At 44.2% G+C, this 18,401-nt stretch overlaps 1 protein-coding gene across 4 annotated transcripts; it reads right to left on the reverse strand.

Moving 5' to 3' along the window:
• Window positions 1-504: 504 nt before the first annotated feature.
• On the reverse strand, window positions 505-18,290 carry Prkag1 (protein kinase AMP-activated non-catalytic subunit gamma 1). 4 transcript variants are annotated; one of them, XM_029556416.1, is made up of 13 exons: window positions 18,201-18,217; window positions 11,210-11,255; window positions 4,436-4,630; window positions 3,713-3,822; window positions 3,461-3,542; window positions 3,293-3,351; window positions 3,114-3,159; window positions 2,965-3,019; window positions 2,305-2,431; window positions 1,914-2,079; window positions 1,724-1,761; window positions 1,334-1,480; window positions 505-1,205 (listed from the first exon to the last, which is right to left on the reverse strand). In XM_029556416.1, the coding sequence occupies exons 4-13, from the start codon at window positions 3,782-3,784 to the stop codon at window positions 1,098-1,100; spliced, it is 900 nt and encodes a 299-aa protein (XP_029412276.1). In that variant the 5' UTR covers window positions 3,785-3,822; window positions 4,436-4,630; window positions 11,210-11,255; window positions 18,201-18,217; the 3' UTR covers window positions 505-1,097. The 4 variants fall into 4 exon arrangements, with proteins under 4 accessions (XP_029412276.1, XP_008851898.1, XP_008851897.1 ...); XM_008853676.3 differs by lacking the exon at window positions 4,436-4,630 and adding an exon at window positions 5,782-5,959; XM_008853675.3 differs by lacking the exon at window positions 4,436-4,630 and having other exon boundaries at window positions 18,201-18,290.
• Window positions 18,291-18,401: the final 111 nt, after the last annotated feature.

The raw sequence follows: 18,401 nt of genomic DNA on the forward strand, positions 1-18,401 counted from the left end.
ATGTGGTTGGAGATGGCTCAGTTCAGAGCAGTTGCTGCCCTTTCAGAGGACCTGGGTTGGGTTCCCAGCACCCATATGGCGCCTATCATCTATAACATCTAGAGAGAGGATTCAACACCTTCTGACCTCCGAGCACATCAAACCTTACATACATGCAGGCAAAACTCTCATACACATAAAATAAAAAATAAAACTGAAGTCTGACCCAGGTATGGTGGCACATGCTTGTAACTCCAAGTACTTGGGAGGCTGAGGCTACGAATTTGAGGTCATCCTGAACTATGTAGTGTAAGACCCTGTCTCAAATAATTCTCCCAAATCGAAAATGCTTGTAGTCCCACACACTTTTGGATAAGAAATGCACAATCTGTGTAGTTAAAGCACCGAGAATGGTATATGACAATTTTGTGTGTGTCTATCGTTACTATTAGTGAATTGAAGCTGCTTATGAGGTAGGAAGGTTAGAGAAACAGTATCTGTCAAATGAAGAAATAAACACTGCAATACCAAGATGAAAACCTGTCATTTAATTAGATCTGCCACAAAAAGCAATAACCTAGGCTAACCACTCTGCCCTCCTCCACATAACCATCTGCCTTCATATGCATACAGCACAGGAACCCAAAGGTGCACCTCTCCACAAGAATCATGGGAGGAAATGACATTAAATGGGCTCAACCTCCTCGGTACAGAACAAAACAGGATGAATAAAAATATCTTAATGAAGACTTCTGCTGTGCTATTATCTTAGGGTGGAATCAGGGCACAGACAGGCAGAGGCAGGGTGAAGTCTAGGATCTCGCAGAGATCAAAACCTGCCTGAGGGGCACAGAGCCCATGGCTTACCCAAAAGAGAGCTATGTCTAAAGGGACAGGGACTAGGATTAGCTAGGCTCAAAGTTTTTCTCAAGTGTATACATGAGGGTAAGGGAAGCAACAAGTCTTTTCTCTTCCTTCCCTCCATGTCTCCACTACTTCCCAGGCAGGGGGTATGGGGCTCCTGAGAGAGGACAGATTCTCAGGATTCCATCGGATTCCCAGAGCTTCCAGCAGGCAGCAAGATGGGTGTCTCCCCTGCTGCCTGTCCTGGCCCATGCTCAGGGCTGCTTCTCTCCTCCTGTGAGCACCAGGGCCTGCAGGATGTCAGACAGTGATACAATGCCCTTCACCACATCATTCTCATCCACCACTACCAGACGATGAACCTGGTGCAGAGCAACAAGAAGCATGTTTAGTGCCAGGCTCAGGTGAGTCCCTCAGCCCCTACCCTCCTTGCCAAATCCCACTCTCAAGGCTGTTCCCCACTAACTCCTTTTTGGTGGCTGGCTCCTACCTCTGCTTCCACCAGCCTATTGATGATGGTTTCCAGAGTCTCGTGCAGGTAGCACTTGAGAACACCCTCAAAGTAGTGTGAACGATGCTGTAGAGCTTTGGTCACAGACACATCTAGGTTGTTGTAGGTCTTTTCTGCTGCCAAATTCTGGGGAGAGAGAGGAAAGGCTTGCAAGGGAGCCAGTTCCCAAACCCTGGACACCCAACTTCACTAGAGGGATTCAGGGTAAGCCTTAGCCCTGCCCACAAGCCACACCCAGCTCATCCAATAACTCTTCACATGGGATTTGAAAGATGGAAGCACCCAACACAGAAGAGACACTTCTGCTCCCTCTCCACATTCAACACCCCTCCCCACTCCCTACCTCCCAATCCCTCCACTGTCACTCACGATCACATCAAACTTGGAGTAGATGTCCACCACACGCCCTAGGGGGACAGAGGCAGCTCAGCAAGAAAAATCTGACAGCCAAGGCTCCCAATACCCATAGAATTGCCTTCCAGGCCTAGCTGAAGGGAAGGAGGTTTTCCCAGAGTCACCTGATCCCTGGAACCTTCCCTCTTCTTTCACAGTCTCTCACCTTTCTCATCCACCACTGGCAGGGCAGAGACACGGTGCTGTACAAAGATGCCTAGAGCCACATAGACAGGGGTGGTGGTGCGGACCATAGCAATATTGGCATAGGTGCCAATCTGTAGCTCCTCCAGAGACTTAGACATGAATTCTGGCTTGGGGAACTCAGTGATCTGAGGAAAGAACCATCAGCTTGCAAGGGGCTATGGGAATATGGCTTAGTGGCAGAGCATTTGACAACATGCATGAGGTCATAGGTTCAATTCCCAGTACCAAAAAAAATAAATAAATAAAAAATCACTGAACCATCAACTTAACTTTTAGGGCCCCCAAAACACCTGTGTACATGCCTCCAATTCAGCATTTAAGAAATAAGAACTGGTTCACAGAACACTTACAAACAATTTGAGGAACTTGAGGATGCGCTTGTGAGTTAGAATGTACAAGGTGTTGCCTGATTCTGGGTCAATAACTGGCAGCCTGTGGATCTTATTTCGAATTAATGAAGAGACAGCATCAAACAAGCTGTGAAAAGGTAGAGGCTAATGGTTAAATATCATAGTGCTGAAGCTGAGTCACACAGCTTTCCTTAGTGCTTATAGACAGGGAAAACTCACGATCCAGGAAGGAGGGCAATGCTCAAACAGACTTTAAGTGTGTGTGGTAGTATACACCTGTAATCCCAGCACTAGGGAGGGAGAGACAGAAGGATCATGAGTTCAAGATCAACCTGAACTCCACAGTAAGCTCAAGGCCAGTCTGGGTTATTTGTGAGGCTTTGTCTAAAAAAAAAAAAGAAAGGAAAAAAGGCAACGCACACCCTTAATCCTAGCACTTGGGAAGCAGAGGCAGGCAGATTGCTGCGAGTTCAAGGCCAGCCTGGTCTACATAGTGAGTTCCAGGTCAGCTGGGGCTACAGGGAGACCCTGTCTAAAAAAGAAAAAAAAAAAAAAAAAAAAGCTTGGGTGCGTGAGTGGGAGGAGCATCTTCTCTTCTGCCCCTTCCCCTGGCTCTTTAGGTATTTAGGGATACTGCTCTTTTGGATAAACAAATCTTACCTGGCATTTGGAGAAATGCAGACAAGTGGCTTAAAGGAGTCCTGTAGGTATACTTCTGAAGGAAAAAGGGGCAGCTCACAAAATACAGCATTTAAGTTTCCCAGAAAGCCCTCCCCCTTCACCTTTCACAACCTCTATTCTTTATATACCTCTCCACGTTTCTATCTTGTGTTCTTCCAGCTCATAGATCTGTACCTAGAAGGAGAAACAGTATATTCAAGACTTGTTCTCCCGTCTTCATTAATTAACCCATGTGGCTTGGAGGGAGATAACAGGAAAGGACCAAAAGCAGGGAGATGGTTCTGGTTTCTGAGCTATGGCTCCTTACCAAGGCTGACTTATAGTAGCGATGCAGAATATTGATAAAATCGGTGATAGTCAGCATGCCTAGAAGCCAAGACAAGAGTAAGAGTCCTCAGTACAGCCTAATGTTTCTTTCTCTCCATGAACAGCAAAAAATGCCAATAGCAATTATGTTCCAGAAACTTTTACTTACCCACAAAACTTTGCTTCTTACTATCCCACAAAGGGGCAGCACGTACACCATTAGTCACCAAAGCAAAGAAAGCTTTCTTCACCTATAGTCAAAAGAGTAATATCCTAAAGGGAAATCTGAGGGTTGGCACAGTGGGGAAAACATGAGCCTAGCTCCAGACAGGAATAAGGCTGTCATCCTGGAGTGACATGTGATGACAGGTACTGAACCAGAGGCTCCAAAGAGTGCAGAAGAGGAAAGGGCTCCACCCACCTGCAGGGAAGTATCGAATACAACCAACTTGGAGCTTGTGGGAATCAGGTCATAGCAGCGGTGAGACTTCATGAAGGAAGTATACACACTGTTGTTTGACTCTGGGGTCTCTGTATAGAGTAGAGAAGTTAGTGGTTTTCTTCTGTGCAAGAACTCCCAATCAGAAAAGACAGAAACCAAAAAGTGTTCTAGTTTCTCAACTGTTTAGATTATTATTATTCTAAATAATTGAGCATAGTTTTTTTTTTTTTTTTTTTTTTTTTTTTTTTTTTTAAGCAGGGTCTCCCCTTAGCCCCAGCTGTCCTGAACTCACTATGTAGACCAGGCTGGCCTTGAACTCAAAAGAGATCCACCTGCCTCTGCCTCCCAAGTACTGGGACAACAGGTGTGTGCCACCACACCCAGCTTGAGCATACTTTAAAAAAAATATTTTTATTATTTTTATTTTGTGTGTATTGTCTGTGTGTAGATAAGTGCACTTGTGTTGTGCAATGCCTGTGGAGGACAGAAGAGGCTGTCGGATCCCTGGAACTGGAGTTACAGACAGTTGTTAGCTGCCATGTGGGTGCTGCGATTTGAACCCCAGTCTTCTGCAAGAACAACCAGTGTTCTTAACTGCTGAGCCATCTCTCCAGCCCCATTATTTTTTTTATATAAGGTCTTCTGTTTTGTTCCAACAGGATATGGATAAACTCCTCAGAAATTATTTTACCTAACTCTTACCTCCAGGTGCTATATTTATTGGCTTCTTAGGTAAAAGAAAGCTGACTGAAACAGGAAGTCTTAATATCTCTTATTAGACTGTTCAAGTCTAAGATTTTTCCAGTCTTCAAGTTTTTCTTCCTGTTTAGCATATTGATTTGTCTTTTCTCAATGATGATGAAATATCAAATAAGCGTCTTCAAATTCGTTGAAGACCTGCAAGTGGGAAACTCAAGGTTCAGGGGGCTGGACCACTTCTAACAATACTAAATGCTCAGTCAACCTAGCCTAGAGCCTATTCTGGGATCACCCAGTGAATCAGAAATCATCCAATTTACTTTATGTAAATGATAGAACCTGGATAGGTTCATCCCTATTCTTGTGATTTTATTATTTATTTATTTATTTGCTTGTTGCTTTTGAGATATAGATATTGCTACAACACCTAGGCTGGCTTCAAGCTTGTGGCATTCCAACTGCCTAAGTTTTCCATGTACAGGGCTTACAGGCATCTGTGTCTGGCATTCTGTGTGTTTTTTTTTTTCCCAGTGTTTTTTGAGACAGGGTCTCCCTGTAGCCCCAGCTGTCCTGGAACTCACTATATAGACCAGGCTGGCCTTGAACTCACAGAGATCTGCCTGTCTCTGCCTCCCAAGTGCTGGGACTACAGGCATGCGCCACCACGCCCGGCTCTGTGTTTTTGTTTTGAGAGAGGGTCTCTCTGTAGCCTCAACTGGCCTGGAACTTGCTATGTAGACCAGGCTGGTCTCAATTTCACAGAGATCCACCTGCCTCTGCCTCCTGTGTACTGGGATTAAAGGCCTGTGCCACCACTCCCACCTTAATTTTTTACCATTATCTAACAAACATAAGACAATTTTTAAAAGATTTATTTTTATTATTTGTGTGTACAGGTATCTGCAGGCCAGAAGAGGGTGGTCTGATTCCCCTGGAGCTGGAGTTACAGGCAGATTTGAGTCACCTGACATGGGTGCTGGGATTCAAACTTGGGTCCTCTTTAAGAGCGGCAAGCACTGTTAACCCCTGAGCCATCTTTCCAGTCCCAAAGATGAGAAGTTTTAGAGTCCTTTTTCCTAATCATCACCAACACATACCTCCCACCCTGTAGTCCCCATCCTTCTAGGAGGTTAAACCCTAATGTTGGTTATATCAGTATTTAAACCATTTTACTATTCCTCATCAGAACTTTTTTTTCTTTGATAACTCTGTTGCCCCTGGAGTTAACATGGTTCTTATTCTTTGTTTACTTAATTTTTCTATATAGTACTCAGACTAATTCAATCACCAAAGTCAACCAATTATTTGAGTCTCCTTTCAAAAAAATTCAGAAGCATTAGATATTCTACCAGTTTGGAGTATCAAGAAGTCTCTTTGAAGCCTTCAGCCCGGTCTGGTCTGCGCTGGTTGGCCTGCGACGCACTGCTGCCACCATGGGGTTCTCCATCGCTGTCCAAGGGCCTTTCTTTTCACTCCTGTACCATTATGATCACTCTGTTCTGATGGAGCGTCATCTTCAGTAGCTTCCTGAGAAAGGGTGCATGGAAGTACTTTCTGAGACCTTGTAGCCCGTAGATGGCTTGACTCTCATCACTCCTTGATTTCTAATTTGGATGGACAAAGTTGGAGTCAGTTTTCTTGCAGAATGTCGCAGGCACTGTTCCACTGCCTGTTAGCTGCTGGTTCTGATTCTTGCTTGGGAGTTGCTTTTTTTTCTCTGGAAACTCATAGGATCTTCTCTTTGTTCCCAGCATTCTGAAGGCTCCTGATGACTGCACTTTGCGGGGATCAGTTTCATCTACTGTGTTGAGTAATCAGTGGGTTTTCTTTCAATATGAAAAGTAGCATCTTTCAGTTCTGGGAAATGTTATTAAATCCTTGCCTCTATTATGTCCTCTCTGAGTTGCCATTTTTCTCATTCTATAACTCCTATTATTTAGACGTTGGACTTCCTACAATGATCCTTTCAAGTTGGTTTGGACTTTTTTTTTTTTGTGATAGGGTCTCATGTAGTCCAGGTCAAGCTTAAATTTGCTAAGTAGCTGAAGATGACCTTCAGTATGCTTGAATCTGATCATTCTGCCTCTATCTCCTGAGTAATGGGATGACAAACATGCACCCATGCCCATTTTATGCAGTACTGGGGACTGAACACAGGGCTTCCTGAATATTAGGCAAGCATTCTACTAACTGAAATACACCCCTGCCCTGAAAATGCCCTTTAAAAAGTTCCTGTACTTGTTTCCTGGTGAAATGTCCTTTTAGCTGAGTATGTCTTACTCAGATACTATCAAAGCTTTTGTCCTCAAACCGATCTCTCCTCCAGTTGCCCTTTTCTGTTTGTTTCCTTGTAGCACACCTGGATTTTGATCCTTTTTTTCCCACTTTGTTTAGATGTTGGTAATTCTTGGTTTGAAATAGGATTCAGGAGCTAAGGATATGGCATGGTAGATAAAGCATTTGTCTTGCAATGCAAAGACTAGAGTTTGGCTCCCCAGAACCCCAGCACAGAGACAGCTGGTTAGCTAGACTAGTTGGAACTGGAGAGCTCTGGGTTCGGGGAGAGACCCTGCCTCAATAAAGGGGTGGGAGAGTAACTGATGAAGGAAGACACTCAACATCAAGTTCAAGGCTCCATATGTACATGCACACAAGCACACCTGCAACATACACATGCCACACACATGAATGAAAGGATTCAAATTCCATTTCTGTGTTTTATTTAAATCATTTACACACACACACACACACACACACACACACACACACACACACTTAAGCTTAAGAGCAACTTTTATGAGAGTTTAAAAGAAAAACTCCCATGGCAGGCAAGCTGTAAATCTCAGCAGCTGAAGAAGAAAAGGAAAAAAAGCCATGTCCTTTAAGTCAGCATGGAGGTTAAACACACAGCAGACAGTCACATAGGGAGGGGAGCTTTAGAGAAAGGGTAAGAAAGTCCAAAGTATGAGAAAGAGCATGCTTCGGTTCTAGACAGCGTCCAAAAAGAAAAAGGCCAAAGAGGAAAGGGAAAAGGTGTGCCTTTCTGACTTAGGTCTCAGAAAAGCAGGTAGACCCAATGGACCTCACTGGTGGCTTGTAGGGACTGCCCGAAATCATCTTAACTGCAGACACACGAACGCTGATTGGAAGTTCTAAATGCCCGAGTACTGCTCACTGAAGACAACACTCAACACTTACAATTTTAGGGTTTTTCCATCAAAGGGAGTCTTCAGAGAAGGATTATGTAATTCCAGGCTTAGGGATGGAAGTCTTTTCTACTAGTATTTTGGAAGCTGAATCGGGGAAGAAGGCTGGAGGCCCAGGACCAGCACAGTTCATCTGGGGCTCTGGTTTGCAGCAGATTATGTATCTACAACCCTATCTAAACCCCCAGTCTTGGCCTGAGTATGGAAGGACAGTTGCCCAATGATATGCAATAAAGCAGTCGAGACACTTGTTTCTTACTTTCAATACTTTTTGACTTTCTTAAAGTTAACTACTATGAAGTGTACTCAGATCATCTAAGTCATTTAATTCTCTTCCATATGCTTTGCAACTTCCAAAATTCCTCTCCTGTTATATTTGGGTGGGTGTGTACTTTTAAAAAAATTCCTTGGCTGGGGCTGGAAAGATGGCTCAGAGGTTAAGAGCACTGACTGCTCTTGCAGAGGACCTGGGTTCAATTCCCAGCACCCACATGGCGGCTAAGAACTGTCCTTGTTTTAACTCCAGTTCCAGCGGAATACGACACCCTCTTCTGACCTCCATGGCATTGCATGACATGGGTGCACTCACATACATGCAGGCAATACATTTGTACAAATAAAATAAAAATAATATTAAAAAAAATTCCTTGGCTGGGCATGGTGGTGCATACCTTTAATTCCAGCACTTGGTTAGGCAGAGGCAGGCAGATCTCTGAATTTGAGGCCAGCCTGGTCTACACAGTAAGTTCCAGGTCAGAAAAAAAATTAAATAAAATTCCTTTAGTGTGGTTTTTAGGGTGTGTGTGTGTATGTGTGGGGTACACATGCCATAGTGCATGTGCAGAGGTCAGAAAACAAGTCTGTAGAGTCAGTTCTTTTTCCTCCTTTATAGGAACAGGGGCTTGAACTCATGTTACCAGTCTTGCATTGCTAATACCTTTACCTGCTGAGTCATTTTGCCAGTTCAGGGTTTTAAAAAAATTTTTTAAATTTATTTTAAATTAGTATATGCATGTATGTCTACGTGTGGGTATGTGCACATGGGTGCAAGTGCCCACAGCGACTAGAAGAGGGTTGGGTCCTCTGGGGCTGGACTCACAAGTAGCTGTGAGCTGCCGAATGTGGGTGCTGGTAACTAACCCTAAGTCCTCTGTAATAGTATGTATTCTTAACCGATGAACCACCTTCTGCAGGTCCCTTGTTTTGTTTTTTAATGTGGTAATGAGAGTGATGTATACATTAACTCCACCATTGTTAACTAGAAGCCTTCCATTATTTTTCAAACATGAAAAATCAACTCAGAGATACCCAGACATGGCTTTAGAAACCACACTAAGTTAGATGCTATCATTTTAAGTCACAAACCCATATACATATTGAATTTGGATTTCCCAGTTTTAAAAAATAATTTAAATCAGTTGCAAAATTACAGATTTACATAAAATCCAAATTCTGTTTCTTTACAGAGCTCAGAAAACCTGGCAAAATTAGGTCTTAATTGACCAAATATTGATAACCGCTGTCTCCTTTTAAGTGGGGTATAAGATTTATACATTATCACTATCGTATTTAGTCCACTTCCGTATAAATGAGTTATTACCATCTGCCTTTGTGCTAACACAGATGTACTCAGAAACATACGACAGTTAATGGCACCAAGTGTAGTATTCAATTATGGAAAGTCATCTGGATGATGTAACACATGACTACACTGAATTTGGGGGGGGGGATGCCAATAAAACAGGACAATTTAAATTTCTTGCCAAGAACTCATAGACTCCATAGAAATATGTCCTAGGGTTTCCCTTGACACTATGCTGCCTCCTTCTCAAAAAATTACTTCTGTGTCTATATATGAGTGTATAATTTTTTTCTTTGTGTGTGTGTGTGTGCATGTGCACAGAGGTTCAAACTTGATGCTGAATGTCTTCTTTGATCAATCACTCTCCCTCTGTTAATTGAGGCAAAGTTTCTCACTGAACCCAACTAGGGAAAGACTAGTTTCTGCTAGTTGAGCCAACCACTGTACCCAGAATAATTCCCTGTCTCTGCCTCCTGTCAGAACCACAAGCAACTGCCACACCTGCCTGGCTTTTATGTGGGTTCTGGGAATCCAAACTCCCGTCTTCAAACTTGTGAGGCAAGCACTTTATCTACTGTGCCATCTCCCTAGCCCCTGAGTCCTATTTTAAACCAAGGATTACCAAACATCTAAAAGAAGTGGAAAAAAGGTGATCCATACTGGGACTAGAGAGATGGCTCAGCAGTTAAGAAGCACTTGCTGTTGCTGCTTTTCCAGAGGACCTGAGTTGAGTTCCCAGCACCAATATCAGGCAGTTCACAAATGCCTGTAATTCATAATTCTAGGTGATTTGAAGCTGGGCGTGGTAGCTCATGTCTTTAATCCTAGGTGATTTGAAGCTGGGCGTGGTAGCTCATGTCTTTAATCCCAGCACTTGGGAGGCAAAGGCAGGAGGATCTTTGTGAGTTTGAGGCCAGCCTGGTCTACATAGTGAGTTCCAGGACAGCTAGGGCTACAGGGAGACCCTGCCTCAAAAAGACAAAAAAATAAAATTCTAGGTGATTTGACGTCCTCTTCTGGACCCTGCACTCACACATCTACAGACCCGTACAGATAATACACGTAATTTCTTTTTTTTTTGACAAAGGGTGTCGCTGTAGCCATAGCTGACCTAGAACTCACTATGTAGACCAGGCTGGCCTCCAACTCAGAGATCCACCTGCCTCTGCCTCCAAGTGCTGCTACCAAGTGGAGGCATGTGCCACCACGCCCGGCTTAATACACATAATTAAAAAAAAAAAATCCCAAGAAAAAAAGTGATCTTAACTGTCCCCTATTCAAATATACTTACAAGGAAACAAACAGAAAAAGGCAACTGGAGGAGAGGTCAATGCACAAGAAACAAAAGCTTTGATAATAACAGTGATCTATACTCAGGTAAAAGAATGTTTCACCAGGAAACAGGTATAAGAAATATTTTCAAGGGACTTTCCATCTCTCCAGCCCCACTATCTTACCTCTTGAAATTTGTACTGTTTCTATTTTAAACATTTTATTTATTTTATGTGTATGCATGTATTGCCTGCATGTAGGTAAGTGCACCTGTGTCATGCAATGCCAGACAAAGGACAGAAGAGGCTGTTGGATCCCCTGGAACTGGAGTTACAGTTGTTAGCTGCCATGTGGGTGCTGGGATTTGAACCTGGGTCTTCTGCAAGAACAGTGTTCTTAACAGCCCCTCGGTTTCTATTTTAATCCTCTGGGGAAATATGTAACCTAATACCATAAAGATGAGATGTCCTAGGAAGAGTAGAGAGTTCCTAGTTACTTTATCAGAGATGCCACTAATCAATCTCTCCTCTCTCCCTCTCCGCCCCCCCTCTCGCATGCATGCATGCCCCCTCTCCCTCTCCTTTCTCAAGAATGCTAGGTAAGCACTCTACCACTGAGCTCCATCCCCAGCAATCCTCTCTTTCCCTAGGAGACTCCAAAGCACTGCTGAAGACAACTTAAGGTCAGTTATGGTTTTCACATTGCTTCCAATCTTACCTGGAAGGTGTTCACTTTCCAGAGCTGGAGAGCTGTCTGAAATGCCCTGAAAAGAAGAGAAACCGTCACCTTAACCCAGGCTCCATCCATTTCAGTCTAGTGACACTGGGAAAAAGGCTGTTTGGAAGACTAAGGCAAGAGTGTCACCATGACTTGGTGAACCACTGATTTCCCTTACAAAGCATTTCAAGGCCCTTCAAGAAATATTATTTCAGCTAGGTGTGCTGGCACACACCTGCAATCCCAGCACTTGGGAAGTAGAGGCCTGAGAATCAGACATTCAAGGCAAACCTTGGCCACACAGCAAGTTTGAGGTCAGTCTGGGGTGGCTACGTGAGACCCTGTATCAATACTTCCTCAAAAAAAAAAAAAAAAGAAAAGAAAAGAAAAGAGAGGCTGCAGAGATGGCTCAGTGGTTAAGAGCATTGGCTGCTCTTTCAGAGGACCCAGGTTTGGTTCCCAGCACACACATGACAGCTAACAATCATCTGTAACTCCAGTTCCAGGGAATCCAACACCCTCTTCTGACTTCTGTGGGCATTTGTACAACACAGATTGTATTGCAGGCAATACACTCATACACATAAAAGAAAAATAATAACATACTAAAAAAATATTATCTCAGCCGGGCGTGGTGGCGCACGCCTTTAATCCCAGCACTCGGGAGGCAGATCTCTGTGAGTTCAAGGCCAGCCTGGTCTACATAGTGAGCTCTAGGACAGCTGGGGCTACAGGGAGACCCTGTCTCAAAAAGACCAAAAAAAAAAAAAATATTATCTCAATTGGTTTTCCTAACAACCCTGAGGTAAATTCTATTATTAGCCCATTTTCACAGAGTAGAGAAATGATAGTCAAGAGTCAGCCAGCAACTTGCCCAAGTTCACATGGCTGGTAAGGGTGAAGTAGACTTGAACGCCATGTCTGGTTCCAAAGCTCATGGTTTTTTGCCCTACACTGCCTAAAGAAACATTAGGTCCTTGTTTTGTTTGTTTTTTGAGGTAGTTTCTCAATATATAGACTTGGTTGGCTGAAAACTTGAAATCTTCCTGTCTCTGCCTCCTTAATGTTAGGATTGTTAACACCATGCAAAGCCAAACATTAAGCCTAAAACCAGCTGTGGGGGTGCATGTCTGTAATCTCAGTATGGAGGCACAGACAAGCCGATTACAGCAAGTTTAAGGCTATTCTGGTTTACATAGTGAGTTCCAGGCTAGCTAGGACTACAAAGTGAAACCCTGTCTCAAAACTAAACCAACCAACCAACCAAACAAAAAACACAAAACTAAAAAGCTAAGACTAAAAAATCTGAGCTTAAGGATGGTCCCAAAAGATTCTCACAGACCTACTTTGATAAACTGTGGATATAAGCTGGTGTGGTATCACACACCTGTAACACAGCACGAAGAACAAAGGAGAGTGAAGAGTTTAACACCAGCCTAGGCTACATAATGGATTTGAGGCAAGCCCCACACCCATACGGATACTCCAGATAAACACTACTTTCCCCCGAAGACCCACAAGCATAGCTGTGGCACTAGAATCACTGCCATACGCCTTAGCTCGAGAGAGGGACACAATGGGGAGACCCAAGTAGCTAACCCAGACAGCCAAATCTTGACTGAGAAGCAGATAAGGAGCACTCGGGGCTTAAGTCATCTCATCAGCACCCTTGGGCTACTAAGTTTTCAAGTTTCCTGAGATAGTCTGATTAGAGAATACTTTGAATACAGACAAACCTTCACAGCCATTTCTGAGTGATCTCAAGTGGGAACATTTGGAAATTTCATTGTTATCTAAGAATCCAGGAGGGATCATGGAAACTTTTATCTGCTGTCATCAATACTGTGGCTCCATTTGTTCTGGGTAATGCCCCCTGAACAAACTTACCTTTCATAGCTTCTGTAGTAATATGAAGTCAAAGGCCTTGGGTTGAACCTAGGAAGGTGGCTAGCCAACAGGGTCAACTTGGCAAGGCAATCCTAAACTTCCTTCCCCCAGTGCACTGTGGTAGGGACTCTCCCTCTGTTCTTGATGGGCTGCATAAGACTATCAGCTTGGCCTGGCATTTTAGGCAAGACTGTAACAGCCTCATCCTTAAAACGAGAGAGGGCTGATCTACAGTAAAGATGCACATGAGGGGGCTGGAGAGATGACTCAGTAGTTAAGAGCACTGACTGCTCTTACAGAGGACTTGGGTTTGATTCCCAGCACCCACATAGCCACTAACAACTGTCCATAACTCCAATTTCAGGGGATCTGATACCATCTTCTGACCTCCAAGGGCACTGCATGACAGGGATGCACTTATACACATGCAGGGTGCACTCATACATGTTTAAAAAAATGCACACATGATGTTACCACAGTCTCATGACCTAAAAGGCACAGAAGCAGCTACTTCTGAAAATTATGACATCTGTCATACAAAACATACCGCTCCGAGCTAAATCCATTTTGTTCATTATCTAGCACTGTGCTACAGTCATTTTATTATCCAGGGAAACAGATTATAAGTCCCCAGAAGTCTGCACCTATACCCCCTAGCATGAGGTATTGCACATAAGCTACTTTTTTTGGAGATAGGGTCTCCCTATATATAGCCTTGACTGACCTGGAACTCCCCATGTAGAGCAGACTGGCTTCAAACTCACAGAGATCTGCAGGCTTCTGCCTCCCAAGGGTTGGGATTAAAGGTGTATGCCATCACATCCAGTCCCAATTTACAATTTTATTTTACTATTTATTTATTTTTGTTGTTGTTTTGAGACAGGGTCTCCTTTTAGCCCTAGCTGGTCTAGAATTCACTATACAGACCATACTGGCCTAGCTCTCACAGAGATCCTCCTGCCTCTGCCTTCCAAGGGCTGGGATTAAAGACCTGCACCACCATGTCCTTGCATCAATTTAAAAATTTTAAAAATTCTCGAATAATGATGTAAACTGCTATGGACAGAAACCTGAAACTGAGAGATAAAAGAGATGGACAGCTAGAGACATTAATGTGAGAGTCAGACACTCTTCTGGTTTCATTTCTATTGATAAAATACTCTGACAGAGCAACCAGCCTAGGGGAGGAAAGTTTCATTTTAGCTCACAATTCCAGGTTACAGCCCATCACTGGAGAAGTCACAGCAGCGGGAACTTGAGTCAGCTGGCTGTATCACATCCAAGGTCAAGAGTAAAGAAAAATCAAGGCGTACACACCTTTGTTTGTATTCAGCTTGATTTTTCCACTCTTATGTAGCGAGAGACCCTCTACCTAGAGAATGGTGTTACCCGCAAGTGGGCTAGGTCTTCCCACATTAATTAATTAAGACAGACAATGTAAGGTCCAGGAATCACACTCAGGTCATCAGATTTACAGGATACGCCATTTTACTATCTGAGCTACCTCAAAAGATGCAGAGAGTAGTTTTATATATGACTGGAGATGAAAATCCCTTCCAAATGAGCTGCTTTGGTGAGATGAATTGAAAAGGATATAATTATGTCTTCTACAGACATGCCCATGGGTCAACCACATGTAAGACAATTCTTTGAGAAGCTCTTTCCAGGTGATTCTAGATTATATCAAGTTGACAAACTGTGATGTTGCACACATGTTATCCAGCACTCAGGAGGTAGTCAGAACCATCAAGAGTCAGTAGCCTCAGCTACACAGAAGTTTGAGGCCAGCCTGGGGGGTTAACTCTGACTAAAAACAACAATAAAAAACCCAAAACAAAGTCAATACACAGCACTACACAAGTACAAAAATATTATTAGAGACACAGGCTAGAACTGACACTAAGGCAAAACTGCTTCCAAACTCTTCATCTACCTTTTCAACTGTTTGACAACCACAGACGTTAGTCTACTCATAATGCTTTAGTAAAAAATATCTGTTCTTCTCCAGTTTTTTTTTTTTTTTTTTTTTAGCAGGGTTTCCCTGTAGCCCCAGCTGGCCTGGAACTCCAGATATAGACCAGCCTCCAATCTGACCCTGAACTCACAGAGATCCGCCTGCCTCTGCCATTTCCTGAGTGCTGGGATTAAAGGTATGTGCCACCATGCCTAGCTCTAATCCTATTCTTGGCTGTGATTTCCCCCTTCCCCAAATTGCTATATTTCTAGGTGCCTGGGTCTGTGGTTCGTTCTTCTACTTTCCTGGACAAGTAAGGGCTTGAGATGCTAAGTTGATATGTTATAAATGCCTCAAATCCATCTCTTCATTTTCACAGCCTTGACTGAGGCTTTTCTCACTTCTGAACCATGTCCAAGCTTTTGTAGAATTTTATTTATCCATTCATTAACCTAACAGTGCTAGGGGATTGAACACAGGGCCTTGTGCATGCTAGGCAAGCACTCTTCTGCTGAGCCACATTCCTAGCTCTACAGCATTCTCAAAACTGGTCTCACCTTACTCCCTAATCTACCTCCTTTTCAATTCATCTCACCAAAGCAGCTCATTTGGAAGGGATTTTCATCTCCAGTCATATATAAAAATAAAACTACTTTCTGCATCTTTTGAGGTAGCTTAGAGAGTAATAAAATGGCTTACCTGTAAATCTGATGACCTGAGTGTGATTCCTGGAACTTACATTAAGGTGAATGAACCAAGTCCACAAAGTTGTCCTCTGACCTCCACATGTACTCTGTGGTAATCTGCATACCTCCCCAACAGATAAATTTTTTTGAAATAACTTTCTGAAGTGGTTTAGTCTATTGACAGAAAGCTGTTAAGAATATTCCCAAGCTGGGGGTGGTTATCTGTTATATGGCTTGAATCCCAGCACGTAGGAGGCAGAGGCAGAGACAGAGGCAGAGGCAGACGGATGGCCTGGGATGGTCTACACAGTGAGTTCCGGGCCAGCTGAGGCTAAATAGTAAGACCCTGTCTCAAAAAACAAAAACAAAAACAAAAACAAATATTCCCCAAAGCTCATTCACTGCTTTGTTTATAAATCTTCCACTGGTCTCCTAGAAAGGTCAGGCAGGGGCTGAAGAGATGGCTCACCAGTTAAGAGCACTGGCTGTTCTTTCAGGGCACACACCTTTCATCCCAGCACTTGGGAGGGAGAGGCAGGCAGCTCTCTGGGAGTTTGAGTCCAGCCTAGTCTATATGGCGAGTTCCAGGTCAACTAGCTATAAGGAGACCGTCTCAAAAAGAGAGGGGAAAGAAAAAAAAAAAAAGCACTGGCTGTTCTTATAGAGGACCAGGGTTGGGCTCCCAGCACCCACATAATGGCTAACAACTGTCATCAGATCAGGGGATCTGATGCCCTCTTCTGATCTCTGCAGGCATTGCACAACATGAATGCACTTACATACATGCAGACAATACACTCTACTCATAAAAACAAAACAAAACAAAACAAAACCCCAAAGGTCAGAGCCAAAGCCAGAGTGATGGCTCATGCCTATAATTCTAGCACTGTAACCCTAGACTGAGGCAAGAGGATTACAACTGTGAGAACAGCCTGGGCTCATACTGAGACCCTGACTTAAAAAAAAAAATGAAGTCCCAACTTAATATGGTATACAATACTTCCCATCTGGTCTTAGCTGACTTTTCTTTACACCATGACCAAAATATAAAGTTCCAGCAACACCAAGCCATGAACACATCCCTAATTATTTTCCATGTAATCCAATTTTTTAAAAAATATTTTATTTTTATTTTATGTGTATGAGTGTACTGCCTGCATGTATGTGGGTGCACCCGTGTCATGCAATGCAGCGCAGGTCAGAAGAGGGCTTCGGATTCCCCTGGAACTGGAGTTAAGGACGGTTCATATCCACCATGTGGGTGCTGGGTATCGAACCCGGGTCCTCTGCAAGAGCAGTCAGTGCTTTTAACCGCTAAGCCATCTCTCCAGCCCCATAATCCAATTTTTATACTTTTGCTCAATCTGTAATGGGCTCCTAGGCTTAAGGTAGTTTTTTTTTTTTTTTCCCTCTATGCTTTCAGTTCTTTGTATCTTGATTGCACTTACTATATGGTCGGTCTCTCTCTTTCTCTTTCAGTAGCATGAGGAATAATTTGAAAACATACATAGAATTTTTTAAAACCAGAATACATTTACAAGTAAAAAAAAAAACAAAACACCATTGACAGCGTTTCTAATTTAAAGGAATCCAACTACTGCTTAAGATGCTCTTGCCTTGTAGAAAACGAGAGCCTTGTATGGTTGACCACTTGCCTATCACTTTACTATTTGGATCTGGTTTCTTCTTTATAACTTAAGGTACACCACACCTCTGCACGCAAAGGGTGTAGTAAAATTACTCTGGACAGGTCACTAACTGATTCAGAGAAAATACGGGACCCTGTAATCCTTACAGAGCCACACAGTGGGAGATAAAACCCGAGCCGCCTCCAGAGGATACATGGTTAAAAACTGCAGAGCAGCCAGTGGATGGAGTTTCCGAGTGCTACAGAAAGGTTGCTGAGAACGAGGCAGGCCAAAAGAGTAGCAGGTAACCTGCAGCATCTGCAAAGCGTGACAGGGACCTGCCAATGGTCAAGCTGCTCGCCAAGAACGAGCTAGTCAGCAAGGCTGCCTAAAGTCGCAGAGCAGAACACCTAAACTTGTCCAAGACACAGAGGCCTCTGAGATTCCCTCCTTCGTGGAAACCTCACTTCTCGGCCTCATCAAAGGAACGTAACCTAGCGAGGATCAGTATAAAGTCCCTCATGCCAGGAACTGCAGGAAGCGCGAGCGCCCTGGAGAGCCAGGACCTCGCTGCGCGCAGAGCGGGACTTCGGAACCGACTTAGGGGCCAGCAGGAAGCAGCCAGGCGCCACCGACATGCGTGGCCAGGGAGGGGACCAGGCTCGCGGTCCGCGCGGGCCTGGGGACCGCGGACCCTAGGCAGGTCCGGAACCGGCCCGGCAAGAGTCCGGACAGCGGCCGCCTTCCCTGCGGGCCAAGCCCTGGCTGGCCGGCCCAGCGCCCGGCGGGGGTCTCCGGCTCCACAGCGCCGCCCGCCGCCCTCCTGCGCCACTCACCTCCATGGCAAGCGCCCGACGGCTTGTGCGTTTTCAGGGCAGACCCCGCCCCATGTCCGGGGCCTTGACGCCACTTCCGCCTACGTCACGACACCCCGGCCCAGAGCGGAAGGCGGGGAACCCACCCTTCCGGCAGTGGTCTAGCCGGGCCAGGAAGTGCCGCCCCCCCCCCCGCCCGGTCCTCTAGGACCTTTAAGCTCT

The sequence above is a fragment of the Nannospalax galili genome, unplaced genomic scaffold (genome assembly GCF_000622305.1).
Source record: "Nannospalax galili isolate Female #2095 unplaced genomic scaffold, S.galili_v1.0 scaffold867, whole genome shotgun sequence".
NCBI lineage: Eukaryota > Metazoa > Chordata > Mammalia > Rodentia > Spalacidae > Nannospalax > Nannospalax galili.

Bases quoted from the DNA above. Each gene is read 5' to 3' on its own strand.
- Prkag1 (XM_008853675.3), bottom strand. The intron at 3,020-3,113 runs GTATATAAAGAA...TTTTTCCTTCAG, and splicing joins CAAGATAGAAACGTGGAGAG to AAGTATACCTACAGGACTCC. The intron at 1,481-1,723 runs GTGAGTGACAGT...CTCTCTCCCCAG, and splicing joins ACTCCAAGTTTGATGTGATC to AATTTGGCAGCAGAAAAGAC.